At 38.8% G+C, this 16,223-nt stretch overlaps 1 protein-coding gene across 2 annotated transcripts; it reads left to right on the top strand.

The window, feature by feature from the left end:
- The first annotated feature begins 1,996 nt into the window (after nt 1-1,996).
- eps8l1a (EPS8 signaling adaptor L1a) lies at nt 1,997-15,660 on the top strand. Of its 2 annotated transcripts, none has more exons than XM_072693780.1 (14): nt 1,997-2,143; nt 5,219-5,321; nt 5,486-5,535; nt 6,555-6,696; nt 6,845-6,933; nt 7,025-7,099; nt 8,772-8,920; nt 9,647-9,791; nt 9,902-9,948; nt 10,919-11,027; nt 12,951-13,215; nt 13,337-13,490; nt 15,092-15,224; nt 15,314-15,660. In XM_072693780.1, exons 2-14 carry the CDS (start codon nt 5,219-5,221, stop codon nt 15,398-15,400), a joined length of 1,548 nt encoding a protein of 515 aa, XP_072549881.1. In that variant the 5' UTR covers nt 1,997-2,143; the 3' UTR covers nt 15,401-15,660. The 2 variants fall into 2 exon arrangements, with proteins under 2 accessions (XP_072549881.1, XP_072549884.1); XM_072693783.1 differs by having other exon boundaries at nt 2,001-2,040.
- The last annotated feature ends 563 nt before the right edge of the window (nt 15,661-16,223 follow it).

The following is a 16,223-nucleotide window of genomic DNA, read 5'->3' as shown; positions in this document are numbered from 1 at the left end:
ATCTATCTATCTAACTGTCTGTCTGCCTGCCTGCCTGTCTGTCTGTCTGTCTGTCTATCTCTCTCTCTCTCTCTCTCTCTCTATATATATATATATATATATATATATATATATATATATATATGTATGTATATCTGTCTGTCTATATTATGAGGAGAATTGTGGATGACTCACACAGCCCATCTTCAGATCATACAGAACTAAGGAAAATAAGCCACATGTTTATGTTGTAATGCTGATGTGGAAAAGGTGTCAGTCGATCAGTGTCTCTCAAAACCATTTTGAGAGAGCTATGTGAGTGTAAAGAACCTTCACTTGATGATATGTCTTTGTCAGTTTATAGAACCTCTTGAAGAACCCATGTTTTAAAGGATAGTACATCAAAACCAGCGTTGAGTAGGAACAGGGTACAGCCTGGACACAAATCTGCATTATGTAAAAATCAAGGTAGGATACATTTTCTTTCTTTCTTTTTTTTAATGTCCATATACAGTTACAGAAAGTCTGTTAATTTATTGAGTGTGCCTAAAAACAGCCTCACTATGGTTGGCAACTACTACTGCACATGGTTTTGGGAGAATATCAGGGGCTGCATTTTCAGTAGAAATGACTCAATATTCAGTATACTGTAGATTTCTAATTCACAAATGATGGTCGCTTTGGCACAGGAACTGGGCTGTGAAGCAGTGGAACCGCTTTCTCTGGAGTGAGCACATTTGGAATGAGTTGGAGTGGTGTTTGCCAGATCTTCACATATCTTCACATCTCCTCAAACATCTAGTGTAAAGCCTTCCCAGAAGAGTAAAGGCTGTAACTGCAGCAAAGTGGGACAAACCCTATTAATACCCTTGACCTTAGAAGAGCCGTCAGGAAAGAAGATGTCCACAAACCTTTGGACATGTAGTGTAGCTGGTACACAGGATCATCTGTATTTACTGTTTATTTACTAGAAACTAGAATTCAAGCATTGAGAAGAAAAAAACACTATATGGACAAAAGTATTGGGACACCTGCTCATTCATCGTTTCTTCCTAAACCAAGGGTATTAAAAAGTTTATCCTGCTTTTGTTGCAGTAACTGTCCCTACTGTCCAAGGAAGGTTGTCTACTAGATTTTAAAACATTACTGTGAGGATTTGATTGCATTCAGCAGCAAGAGTGTTAGTGAGGCCAGGATATTGGACGATCTCCTCCTCGCCTCATCCCCAGCTCTTCCCAACAGTACTGGATGGAGCACCATCCACTGCTCCACAGCTCAATGCTGGGGGGCTTTATACCTCTCTAGTCAATGTCAGGCATTATGCAATAGGTTGAAGTTTATCTGCTCCAGAGAGTCCTATTTTATTGGCAGTACTTCTCTTCAGGGACTCAACAAGCTGTGTGTGTGTGTGTGCATTTGCACATCTGTGTCAGCTCTGGGAACATCTTAAAGTAGCTGAATGCATTCATTAGAAGGGGTGTCCACAAACATTTGGACATATATTGTATTTACAGTGAATTGAAGTGGCTTTTACTCTCTCAGCTGCACACAGGATTTTGCAAGCACACCTGCAGTGCAAACAGTGCAGGCACTTAGGTAACAGCATTCCTTTAATACCTCTGAGAGAGCGAGAGAGCGAGAGAGAGAGAGAGAGGGAGAGAGAGAGAGAGAGAGAGAGAGAGAGAGAGAGAGTAGAGCTGGTTAGACAGGCTTGGCTGAAACACTGACCTTAGACAGTAAAAGGAATGACTTGCCAGTCACATGAATGTGTGTATTTGTCCTATGTGTGTGTATATGTGTATGTTCAAACACACAGGTTAGGTCGGAGTAGGTAATGTGTGCAATCACGCATGTGCATGAATAAAGATGTAATTAGTCAATAAATTCAATGTCACATTATTTGCCACTGCTTCACAGTTGCTTTTTTGGAACACACTGATTAGACTGTGACTCAAAACACACACACCCTCTTTCTCTCTCTCTCTCTCTCTCACACACACACGGGAAGAAGGGCAGGACGAGAGCACGAGAGAGAGAGGAAGGTTGGCTGAGACCTGACAGGTGTTCTTGTTTTTCTAGTTTCTGTGTTTCTCTATTAGACATAAACAGAGAACGTGGGAGAGTGACACACACACACACACACACACACACATGAACACACACGGTAAGATTTGAACAAATTTTGTCTTTTTATTAATATTTTTGTATACAGGGTGTTTGAACTATACAAGTGTCAGTACCTAGTTTGTTAGGACCAACTGCAGATGTAATGGTGGGATGGAACAGTTGAATGGGGTTAAATATGAGTGAGTGTGTTATGTAGAACTGGACACTCTACAGTGGTGGTAATGGAAACTACGTCTTCATGGCTTTGCTGCCTCAGTATTTAGATATGTTATGAATTTTGAAAATAATTCAGATTACCTGAGCTTTATTATCTCATTATTTGATATGATGGTGTTAATGTGATCACGCTGCTTTTGTGCTGGATGTCGGTTAAGACTGAATTTACTTTAAAAAGGTGAGAAACCAAAATTGAATGATTTTTAAAGTAATATTAACAACAGTTGATTTTAATGTTAGTAAACTGTAAAGTGGGACGTACATTCTGAAAATTAGGACCAAAAATGAATGATTCTAAGTAATATGTGCTAGAAACCTGCTATTAGTTTCTAAATAGAAAAAATAGTATTTTTTTCTAAAAATGAATTATTTGGATAATATATCAAATATTTGTATAAAAATTAAAAAATGCTCTTTATAATAGAGGAATTTCACTGAATTATATATAAATTCTCAAAAATTTACTTTTACAATCTATACAATAAAGGTGTTGAGCAATGCCATTTAGCCATTTCTTTGGTTCCATTTTTATTAAAAAGCTGTATGTTCACATATACGTCTCTTTTACAAAAATGGTTCTTTATGGAACCAAAAATGGTTCTTCTATGGCATCACTCAAAGAACCCTTTGCAACAACTTTATTTTACAGATTATAAAAGTTATTTTTTGAGAATTTGTATAAAATTCAGTGATGTAAGTAGGAGTACATGAGGAATGTATATCACTTTTATATTAAGAAGACAAATTTGTCAAAACTGGCACTAATTATCAATACGAGAGTAGTTTACTTTCCAAATACCATCAAATGTTAAAGTTTAAGCTGGAACATTTCACCAGATTTCACTAAATATGAAACCTTGCCACTTCAGTTCTTGAGTGCTGAGTGTAAATGAGCATATCTCTGCATTACAAAGGAGAATGGAAATAATGACCTACCAGGAAATCACATATAGCCTACACTCACATCTTTACATCCCTTCTTGATATAGTTTATACAGCTTTACAAAATGGATTTGGCATCTTTGTGTTTTGACAGCATGGAAAATGCATCTACCTTTCTCATGAAATTTGAAACTTACCTTGAAAAAGTCATCCACGCTGTCGTAGATGTTCGTTGTGTACAGAACAAAAGGTGACATCAACATTTCCAACTAAATTTGCATGCAAATCAATGTTAAATCTAAACATCACCCAACATTTTAATTACTTCAACAAAATAATGACTTAAGCAGCAGTACAAGTTAAACAAATTGAGTAAGAAAAGACTGTGGTACTGAACTCTTCATTGAACTGCAGTGGGATGTCTTAGTTGCATCCAGCACCAGTACATCAGTATAGTACCTGAAGTTAGTTCAGAAGTTTTCCACTTTTTAGGTTAATTTGACCTAAAACAAATCACTAAATGTAAAGGAAGAGAATAATTGGAACTCAGTTCAGTATCACATGTTCTACACAGGAAGCCAATGATAACATTTCCTGAACCAGGAAATTTCATTCCTGAAGACCACAAAAGTGTACAGTTTAATGTTGACCCTGCTCCAGCACGCATACCACATAGTAACTCATTAGGGCTTTGGCAAGTAGTGAATGTACTATTGCGTAAAATCATGTGTTAATAAATAATAATAATAATAATAATAATAATAATAATAATAATAATATGCTTTAGTTATATAGCTGTTTCAGAAAGTGCTTTACATCATAAAATACACAAAATAAAATTAAATTAAAATAGAAAATAGATTATAACTCTCCTCTTTAAAGGCCTGAAAGCCAGGGAGCAGGTACAGCCAATATGTTTCTGTGGGCTGATCTGAAGGCTCTTTAAGGGAACATACCTGATAATACTATTGCTGAGGTACTGTGCAGCAAGACTACGACGAAAAATCTAAAAATTAGTAAAAGAATCTTCAAATCGAAAAATCTAATTGACTCTAGTAACCAGTGCAGCTGAATGAGTACAAGTAACATGTTCCCTCATTTTTGCGCATGTCAGAATGTTTACAGGCAACTGTGCATTGCAGTAATCCAGGCATGTGATGATGGCACTCATCATTGCCATTATCAGCTATTGGGAGCATGTTGCGAACCTTGGATTTATTTCTAAGAATGCAAAGAATAAACGAATGCTGTTTTTTTAGACGAGATTGAAAAGTGTGGGTCTCAACATGAAACGCTGGGGCACTCCACAGCACAAGGTTAATTCAGAGTTAAAGTGTCTAAGTCTTATTAAATTGTGATTTTTAAATTTGTACAAATTTCTCATTTGTTTTGGGTATAAATGTTTTTTGTTTTTTTTTAAGAAAATGGGATTCATATTTTTTGTGAAAATACAGAGTAAAAAGTAAGAATTGCAGGCAAGAGTGAAGAGAAATATAAGAATATATATAATAATATATTATTTATTATATAAGTATATAAATATTAATATTTTATTAATATTTTAATAACATTATAATATTAATAAGATATTATTAGTAGTATAATTAGAATTAGCTCAGCCATTCTGCTCCTTTCATTCTCCTGTGTTGCTTTGGCCTTGTGCTTGGGGTCGTTGTCCTGTTGACAGGTGATGCTGGGTTTTAGCAGACAGCAAGACTGTCTTGCAGTCTCTCTAAACCCCAGATTACAATAAAGACTTCCAAACTATTCCATGATGCCACTGATGATATTTAAGATTGGAAGGGTGGAAGAACTTAGTAAAGTAATTGTATCACTTTAGTATACTTTTTATTTTGTACTTTTACTACTTAATAAGTAAACTAAATACTCATACTTTACCAAAAAAAAAAAAGGGTTATAAAGGACACCTGTTTCCACATATGTAATTTCATATTCTGTCTCTTGGTCTCTCTCTCTCTCTCTCTCTCTCTCTCTCTCTCTCGCTTTCTCTCAGATGGCTGCTCCTCAGGCGCTTCCAAGGAAGCACTCAAATGTCCGCAGTAGAATGTTAAAAGTTGTGCCTGGAGATGATCAGCCTAACAACTCTCACACCAACGGTGTGTACAGCAGTGTGTGTCTGTGTGTATTTTCTGATTTAACAACTTATTTGTAGTCCAAATGTCCAAACTAGAGATGTACCCTAGTTTACAAAGGAGGGGAAACTAAATGTGAGTTTGATCATGTTTGTGTGTGTAGTGATGCTTGTGCTTTTTTATTCCAGTAAATGGAAAGAAGTCAGTTCCACATGTCATAAATGCACAGCGAGAAGTGGTATGTATGAACATGTTTGTTCACGTCATTCAAGTCGTTCAAGTGTCTAAGTGCTATCTATCTAAGTCACATATTTTGTTTGCATTATTTCAAAGAAGAAAGCACCCCTAGTCAATGGAGTTAGGACGACTCTTGGGCCTGTGATTGACAGGGGCCATAAAAATGTATTGTTGAGTATTTTGGCAGAATTGATAGAGTTGTGGGGCCCAGTATAATATCTTTTTAATGGGGCCAAAAATCCCTGGCAGCAGCCCTGCCCCAGTCAAATGACATATTTTGTTGTCTTTTCTATTGTCAAATATAGCATTACTAGCAGATGCTCAGTCTGAGGTCTGTCTGGAGGCCCAAACAGTTTCCAAACAATTTCTGAAGTGTTGTAGTGAGCAAGGTCCTGCCAAAAGAGCCAACTGCCATTGGGAAATACTATTGCTATGAGGTGGTGTACCTGGTCTGAAACAATTTTTAATTAGGTGGCACAGGTGGAATATTGCCCAAAGCAGTGTGGAAGTCTCTGAGTCTCTGTTGTAGACCTGTTCGACTGTGAAAAGGGATAGGCATGGGCGCTCTTACTATGCAGCCCCAAATGCAGCAGGGTGTGACAATCCTCCTGTAACCACCAATAAACATTTTTGGGACTTGTGCCACAGTAGCCTGTTGGTTTGTACAAGATGCCTCTTGGGCAACCAACACCCGGTAGCTGGTTTGTGATTCATCCCTCATCAGATCACTGTCAGTAGGCACTTATCTCTGCTGATGATGCTGGAATAAACGCTGTCATCTTAGAGAGCTCTGACTCAGTCTCCTGGCCTGGTCACACCTTCGCACCTCCCGGTTTCTCCCAAATCCAACACATGGACAATGAGAAACCAACTGTTCTCCTAGACCATGACATGTGCCATGTACAAGATATATATATATATAAACTATTTTATATTTCAACATAATGTAACCTAGAATTCAGTTTACTTTACTTTTTACTATGTGTCATTCACATATGTAATTTACTTTGTGTCATTCAGGATCTGCTGAACCACTGCTTTGCTGATGTGGAGTGTTTCATGGGCCGCTTGCAGCAAGCAGCTAACGCTCGGAGTGTTGTGGAAGAGAGCAAGAAGAAAAAGAGAAACAAGAAGGAAAACAGCAAGAAGAAGAAACAGCAGTGTAAGAGAGGATGAGGATGGAGAAAAGGACAGAAACAGACTAGTACAATTGCAAAAATGATTTAAGATAATGAATTTGTGTGTGTGTGTTTGTGTGTGTGTGTGTGTGTGTGTGTGTGTGTTTGTGTATGTGTTTGTTTGTGTTGTAGATGACCTGATGGCAGATGAACCAAGCGCTCCATCAGAGCAGGACTTTGTGGATATTTTCCAGAAGATAAAATACTCATTTAGCCTGCTGGTAAAGTTCTTTGTAGTCTCTATCTAAATGGTGGCAATTCTCAGGTTCATGCATTTTTTTCATCCTTGGGTTTTTGTATTTTATGTTTCAGGACCGCCTGAAGAATGAGATATCGAAGCCCAGCTCTGAGGAGCTGCTGCATCACCTGTTCATTCCCCTAGGCCTGGTTAGTGTATACACATGTGCACATCATGATAAGACACGATGATAATGATACATGATAAGATACAGCAGATACGGCAGTTGCCTTGAGAATCTCCCTGAGTTAATACACTTTGCCCTAATTAGTTACATCCAGCATTTTGCTTCAAACTGCATGACTTTTAACTCACGAAACTCAAACTTCTAGCTTGCAGCCTAAAAACACACCTACAGTCATACACCAAGCTATCGTAAACTGTTTGGCTATATCTAACCAACCTATTTAGCCAGTAATTTACTGTTTCCCAGAGAAGATCACTTGACTATAAGCCCTGTCTATTACTTGAGTTGTAGAGCTCTCCAGGCGAGTCGCTGTAAAATAGTTAGGCTCATGAGGGTGTGCCTCAGTAAGCTTCAGTAATGGTTCCTCAATAAACAAACTGGGTTAGACTTTCATTTCAAGTTCTTTCATAAGCATTGATAAGACTACAGGATTAGATTACATGATTACAGATTGATTGCTCAGGCAGTAGTGCTTTCATTTGTTCATATAACTCAGTTAGAGTCTCAGTTGGCAAACAGTGCAGTTTTCACCTGCAAGACTCAAAGAATGAAGACCAACTGGTTGAGCCACATAGGTTATATACAGTAGATACAGTAAATGTAATAGGCTTAAAGTGATACTTCAGCAAAAAAATAAAAGTGCTACAAAGGATACTTTGAGCGATAGAAGAACCACTTTGGGTTCCCTAAAAAAACGTGTTTGCACAAGAGATGTGTGCGTGTAAAGAACCTTTCACTTGATGTAAAGGTTCTTCACACTCACACATCTCCATTACAAACATGGCGCCTTATTCACCACCTACTTTTCTTCTTAAAACCCACGTGCGACGTTTTGACGAAGATTCTAGCATTTGCTAAACTTGTTGTTGTTGGGTTCCTTTTTTGGAATTTCCTGTTTCCCTTTTAGAACTGCCAATTGACCCACCTGTTCATAGCTGTCACATGGCACCAGCAATTCTCCAAACACTAGGTGGCTAAAGACTAAAGTACATCTCCTAAAGTACATTAGAATCCAGGTAGAGGAAAGCGCTGGATCCCCAACTCTGTAGCTCCAGCTAACAGACTCCTGTGCCGCCCAACATTGCTTTAAGAGTGATGAAGGGAGAGAGTGAACAGCCAATTGTGCTCTCTTGGACTCTCTTGATGGCAAAGAAGAAAGGCTTGGGAATTGACTGGCGCCAAAGTGAAAGAGCATTAGACACCAATGTTTTCTTATATTCTTATTTTAGTTTTGTTTAGTTTATGAGGACAATGGGATCCATCCTTATAAGAGCAGAACTGTAAACAGTTCTACACTTTAAAAACATGACATGATCTAACATCATGAGACTTTCTGTTAGAACAAATGTAAGAAAATTCTTAGAAAGATGGTGAATGAGGCCCATGTTTTTCATAGGACTAGAAGGCAAGTTTGACCATGCTGTTGCCTGCTTTTGTAGACAACAGTGTGTTATACAGTGTCAGATACTACATAAGGAAGTCTGTTTGAGATTACTTAACAGCTCACTGAAGTGGTGTATTAGTGGGGTATTAGCTCCATTAGCCTCAGAGCTCCAAATACAAAACATGCCTTTGTTAATTGATTTTGTGTGTGTGTGTGTGTGTGTGTGTGTGTGTGTGTTTTTGTGGACCAGATGGTGAAAACCACAGGTAGTCCTGACTTGGCAGCAGGTGTGTCCAGCCCAGCTCTGACCTCAGGAGCAGTTGTTCTACTGCAGCAGAATCTCAAACAGGAGGAGAGAGAATTGTGGGAATCTCTTGGCCCCAACTGGATCCAGTCATAGTCCGTATTACAGGTTTTCGGACATGTGTTTCTTTGAACTATGCTCAATTCACTGAAATCATAACCATAGTCTCTTTAAAACTTAAAAAAAAAACCCATATATCAATTTGCCATACTGTATCGATTATCAAAAACACAGACTTTTAATGGATAGTTTTCATGCAAAGATTGGTGGCAGACAGTGGTTTATTCTGTGTGGCATTTAAAACCCCGACCACTGGATAGCAGTGTTGTACTTCTGATCACATCCCACTGTTCTAACAGGATACAAAGTCAATGTTTCTTTTACTGAGATTTTATACATACGATGGTGTGCATTTATACTATGAAAGTGTCCCCTTTATTATGATAAGCCAAGTTCTTGCCAATACACAGCCCTATTGTTGAAGGACAGCCCCTTGCTTACCTAACTAAGCAATAATGAATATTGTCAACTGGCAACTGGCAGCTTCATTCTGTTGTAGGCCTTCAGAAACAGTGTCCATTTCCATCGTCAGTTTGTGACACTTTAAACAAAACAAATCAACACAAGCATCATGAAAACCTCATCAACACCTATTTTAAGCCTCACCTAGACCACACCTCACACCCAGACAACCTCACCTCACCTGCTCAACCTGACTAAAACTAGGCCTATTGTACATCATGGCTGAAACTAGACCGTAAAATGCCTAAATAATGTATATATGATACAGACAATAAAGCCTCTGTGTGTGTTTGTCTTAGTTCCCAGTGTGCTAAGCCAGTGTCACCATACACTCCAGTGTTTCTGGATGGTTGGAAGCCTGAGGCTTGTGATGCAAACGGTCAGGCTTTTAAGGATCCAGTTGAGTCGCAATACAAATATGAGGCCCAGCCAGAAACTCAGCAGGTTTTATATGCACTCATGAACACATACACACACACAAACACACACACAGTCAAACATAGCTATCCTGCATTAAAGACACCTATTTGATTAAACTCTTCTTGTCATTTCAGATCGATCCTAGCCATGCCTCACCACCCATTTCGTCTATGGATGAAAAGTAAGTGGGCACTACATAGGCTACTACACACTACTGTACAAAGCTAACAAGGCCAAAAAGGTTTTTTGAGCTTCCCTGTGATTTGTCCTCCAGCGGTTCCACACTAAAAAACATTTACACAATGTGATTCCCAGTTCTTTAGAATGATGGTACTCCATCCAATACTTTTGGTATGGGGAGTTGGGGAGTTGGGGATGAAATGGGGTGGTGATCATCAGATACCCTGACCTCACGAATGCTCTTGACCTTACTAATGCTTCAAAATCTAGTAGAAATCTAGCCTTCCCTGGACAGTGGAGACAGTTACTCCAACAGAAGCAGGATATACTCTTTTTTAATACCCTTGATTTGGGAAGAAACTGTGAATGAGCAAATGTCCCAATAGTTTTGTCCTTATAATGTATTTATGGCCCCTCAATTTGCATACATCCAGACAGCTAGATAGCAACACTGCCAGACTAGTTAACCGCACTATCCAGAAAGAGTCTAGCATAAATACAGTAAACAGTGTTCTTGTTACAGTGCTAAAAACAAAGCTGGGTACTGAGCTCATCAAAATAAAGAGTCCAACACAAAGTCTAAAGCCAAATCACTGGGTTGTAAACAGCCATTTAAAACCGATTCTGGGCATTTTTCTCCCCACTCACATACTTGCTATTTACACATCTAAGTACAACTTAAATACTGAATTCATGCATCCTATGGCACCTTTAAAAAGGTTCCTCAGGTTGTTACATGTCTGTTTCATATGGTTTGTTAAAGAACCAACTAGGGAATGCTTCTTCTATGGCAATGCACAAACATTCCTTATTTAAAGGACATTCCTTATTTTAAATATTCCCTATTTTAAAGGGTGTAAATACATTTTCGTATAACCAACAGCTATTGATTTTGAACAAGTATGGATGTTTGGTGCCTGTTGAATGTGCCTTTGCCTTGCCTATCATGTGCATACATGTGTGTTCTGCAGTTTGGAAAACCCACCTCCTTCAGATGTGGATCGGCTGTACCGCTGCAGTTATGACTTTGTGGCCCGGAACAGCAGTGAGCTTTCAGTGCTGCACGGAGAAATTCTCCAGGTACGCAGACAACTACATTTAGGGTTTCACTATCAATGCTGTGTCTGAAACTGTGCCCTATTCATAGTTCTCTACTTTCGTGGGATGTTTTTTTAATCTCACATGGGCCAATCATTGTCCATTTGCCAATAGCAAATGAATAAATTTAATTATTATTATTAATTTATTTAACTCAAAGATTTGGAAAATCATCACTGAATACATCCACTGGGCCTATGAATCTTTACATACAACAGACTTTTGGAATTATGGTAAACTTGCATAATTTTATAAGACATTACACTTCAAGAATTTCTGTGGTAGTTGTTTATAATACACTTTGCAAAAATGTGCCAAAGGTCTCTTTCAAGACTTCAAGTATTTAAGTATTTTGAATTCAATTAAATAATGTTTTCATTCATAGAAATGTATTCATGAAATACATTATTGCTATATTATACTATATTATACATGTTGTAAGTGTTAACTTGCTAGGGTTTGATGTGAGACTGATATAAATGTATTTTTAACATCTTTTAAATAAGCATACACATTTGCTAGTATATTTACAACATACTTAATCAAATCTCAGTATGTTTCAAATCTCAATTCAGTTCATTTGTTTTCGCTAGGGTAGGGCACAGTTTCACACACGGATCAAGTCTTACTTGTTTCCTGTGCTCTACTACAATCACCTAAGCTGTGTTCTGTATTCAAACCTTTTTAGAAACATCTAACCTGCTGGTATATTTAGAGACATTTGGCTTTTTTCCAGGTTGAGTTTGAGCCATTTAACTTCTAGTGCAGGGGTTTTCAAACTAGGCGGGGTAACCCTATGAAGAGTTGCATGATTTAGAAGAAAGATAATGGAAGAAAATTTTCACTTTTGTTATAATCATTTTAAAAAGATTGTAACAAATATAGCTCTATGAAGATGACAATAGTGTACTAAGATAAACATTTAAGTGAGGCCACATTTAAATTAGAAGTGTACATGTTTTTTTCTCCACTATCATGACATGTTGCACTAGTGTAGGAGCTTATATGAAAAACTGACAAAAAGAAAAAACAAAACAAAAAATTTATTGTTTTCTAATTATTGACACTTGACATTTTCTAGGATCAACCAGTAGGTGGTTAGAAGCAATCCATTGTGTTCAATTTGGGCTGTTTGTCCCTTGTTTTATCGCCTTATCACTGGTCAGGTCATTGTTGGTTGGATACCCTTCATGCCCAAATGTTTGTGGACACCCGTTTAGCTACTTTAAGTTGCACCCATTGCTGGCACAGATGTGCAAATGCAACCATACAGCAGTACTGCCAATAGAACTGGACTCTCTGGAGCAGACGAACATGGACCTAGGTGTGGGCTACAGGGGTATACAGCCCCGTAGTATTGAGTATGAAGCTGTGGAGCAGTGGAGCTGTGTTCTTTGGAATGAAGGTACTCCATCCAGTACCTTTGGGATGAGCTGGGGAGTGGTGATCATCCAACATCCTGACCTCACTAACACTCTTGTCACTGAATGCAATACAAACCTCACAGCTATGTTCCAAATCTAGTAGAATGTCTTTCCGGTTAAACTCTTTTTAATACCCTTTATTTCAGAAGAAACAATGAATGAACAGGGGTCCCAATACTTTTGTCCATGTAGTGCGTGTTGAATAGGATGATAAACTAATACTACTGCCTAATACACTAACATGCCTCTACTGTGTCGGTGTTATTACTGTTTTCCATGGATTGTAATAAGGTCTGTTGAGTGGAGGTCCTACGATTGTCCCTCTCTACTGATGGTTGGAGTAGAGGGGTGCTGCTAAATTAGACAGCAATAGATGAGCTAAAGTGTAGACTCAGTGCTGGTGTTTCTAATAAACTAGGAATCCTGTTTCTTTTCTCTCTATTTATCTCTTTCTATCTCTCTCTCTCCCTCTCTCACCCAGGTGCTGGAGTCGTCTAAGCGGTGGTGGAAGTGCAGAAACAATTATGATGAGATTGGCTTTGTTCCATCTAACATCCTGGAGCCGGTCAACCACACAGAGATAGACTCTGGTGTAAGGATGCGCCAGCCAACCACGGTAATTCCTCTGTCTCCGCTGGGCAGAGGACGTTTCTCATATGTCGCGCCCAATTCTTCAGGGGAAAACTACGGCCACAATGAGGCACGCCCACACAGCATGCCACCAATAGGTGATGACGGAGAAAGAGGTAATGCTTTCAACTTCATGGAATCAGTTTTCTTGCCAGCTCCAACTTCAGAATTGTGCAAAATCAACATCTGACATGTGGCTGCTGTGTTATTACTGTTTATATCTGTTTCCAATCTTAGTAGTGCTCATGAATAATGAACTCGCGGAGCGGCTGGCCAATGGGAGAACGCGGCCTTCATTTGTCAACAGGGCCAACGAGACTGCTTCTCTCAACTATCACTCTGCTGCCAGAGAGGTGCAGGAGTGGCTCAAAGGCAAAGGCTTCAGTGATCAGTAAGTTCTCTCACTAGCTCTCTCTTTCTCTTTCACGACAAATAATCAGGGCAGGTCTCATTCTGATGGTAGATGCTGTACTTTGACATCAGCTGTGGCCAGAGCTACCTGTAGGTCTTGTGATGACATTTTAGAATTGGTGGAGACTTCTTTACTCATCTTGTGGCCTGCTCTTGGGCTGAACTTGTGAGGATGGCCTGACCTGGTGACGTTAGCAATTTTAAAAGTTCTCCACCTGTAAATTATTGTCCAGGAGATCTTGGACAATGTTCTGAGATCTTTTTAAGTTCCTCCCCAGTTTCATTTCCTCTCACTATCACTGACTGCACTGTCAAAAACAGTCCCCAAAATTCTGTATGTATGAATCTGTCCTGTCACGAGAGTTGTAAGCAAGAATGCTAGTAGGCAGCTAGCTTGGTACCCATGCATATGGGGATCATACCGGTGAACGGGTGATTGGGTGGACTCACAGTGAGTGGGTGAGTGGGTGTTAGCATAAATAAACGTTAGCTGCAGAGAACAGAGACTAGCTACAGCCAATTTTCTATTGTGTGTTTTCACTACAAATCAGCGCCCAGACAACTTGACATTAGTCAACATACTATTTTTTTTTAGCAGATCAAATCAAAGCATAGAACATATGACATGGCTACAGCAAGGGGGTGGGGGCAAACAAAGAAATATATACATAAATAAAAACATGCTTTATACAAAGAAGAAAATTGTACAGTATCACCAAATTAGTATACACAAAGATTCTAAATTTAGAGCACAAGTTCCAGGTTTTTAAAGTATTCTGATTACAAGAGAAAGACAAGGATCCCACATCTTTGACAAGGAGACATAATGTAGTTTACATAAAAATATTAATTTTTTTAATTCCCTTTCATAAATTGTAAAACAATTTCATAATAAGGTCTTGTATTTTATTCAAAATAACCTCTAGAATAAAGCTACAGATATCTTGCCACAATATTTGAGTGTGTTCACAAAACCAGAAGCAATAATAAAGGGTTTTTTGGCTGTAAATTGCAAATTGTGCATTTTGTATTAATTGTCACAGTATTGGAGCTTGATAAATGCAAGTACTTTATTTAATATAAAAACAAAACCAGAACCAAAGAAACACAAACTGGAGAGCAAAGCAAACACTGGAAAACTATAAAACAAACAAAACTAGCTAATAGGCCAAGCTAACACACCTGTACAAGACCAGACAAAGAAACACTGGAACAGAAGGCCTACCTATACACAGACTAACAAGAAACACCTGAGACTAACAAAAGGGCAGGGCTACAAAGGAGGTGCAGGTGGGAACACTAACAACAAGGCGTGGCTAGGGTGGAAACAAGAAACAAACATAAACAGAGCCAAACAGAGCCGCAAACCAAGGAAGGGAAAACACAAGGGCAAGACAAAGACACCTGTTACATTAATTGGCAACTTAAATCTCGACAACAGAAGAGATTTTACTGGGTAAACCTCTTTGACTTCAACAACAACAAATACTTATTCGTAAGCGTCCAAACCTTTTGCCATCAAATATTCTTAACAGATTTGTTCCAAAAATATTAAATTTCTTCTTTCTCCCTTCCTCTCAGCACAGTGAACAGTCTTGGCATTCTCAGTGGAGCTCAGCTCTTCTCCCTGAATAAAGAAGAGCTTTGTACAGTTTCTCCACAAGAGGGTGGCAGAGTTTACAGCCAGCTCACAATACAGAAGGCACTGCTGGAGGTAGCACAGCCATGATATGAAGAAGCTGAATCTCCTCTTTCAGGCTGTACAGTAGACCTATCTAATGTCTCCTCTTTTATTTCTCTTAGAAAGTGAATAAAGCAACAGAGCTGGAGGCTGTGATGAAGAAACAGAAAATGAAAGTGGATCCAAACATGGATGGAGGAGAATTTTAATTGAGCACACACACACAATGCTAAACGCACACTTGAGAGGCACACAAGTATATTTTTATCTTTTATGAATACATTATATTTTCATTTCCAGTAGCCTACGTTGACTGTGTGTTCACACTCACCACTTACATTCACTATATAATAACTATCCCTGTATGTGTTGACAGATGGATTTACTGCAATGATCAAAACACTGCCCTGCAAATATATTACTGCTGTAACTGTTATACTCAGACTTATAAAGGCCTTCGGTGTCTAAACTTGTGTCTAATGTCTAGATCATTTAATTTAAATTGATATATTAAAGGAGACAGGAGTGGTAAGTAGCCAATAAGCCATAACATTAAAACCAATGGCAGGTGATGCCATTACCATTGATTATTAGGGAGCAAGTGAACAGTCAGTTCATAAAACGATGTGTTGGAAGCAGGTATAATGGGCAGGTGTAAAAATCTGAGCCACTTTGTGATGGCTAGACAACTGGATCAGAGTATCTCCAAAGCATCAAGCAGGTCTTGTGGGGTGTTCCCAATATGCAGTGGTCAATACCTGCCAAAAGTGCTCCTAGGAAGGGCAACCGGTGAACCAGCAACAAGGTCATGGGCTCTCAAGGCTCATTGCCTCATGCGATCCATGGAGGCCCCACCTCACAACTTACAGTGCTTAAAGGATCTACTGCTGTCTTGGTGCCAGATACCACAGGACACCTTCAGAGGTCTGGTAGAGTCCTTGCTTCAAGAGGTGAAGAGCTGTTTTTGTGGAGCAAGGGGTACTTAAACAATAGTGGGCATGTTTTTGGCTTGGTGGGCTAGCTACCTGCTGC

Source organism: Salminus brasiliensis, chromosome 12 (genome assembly GCF_030463535.1).
Source record: "Salminus brasiliensis chromosome 12, fSalBra1.hap2, whole genome shotgun sequence".
NCBI lineage: Eukaryota > Metazoa > Chordata > Actinopteri > Characiformes > Bryconidae > Salminus > Salminus brasiliensis.
Note: the sequence above shows the minus strand (reverse complement) of the source record. Positions and strands in the feature narration are given on the sequence as shown.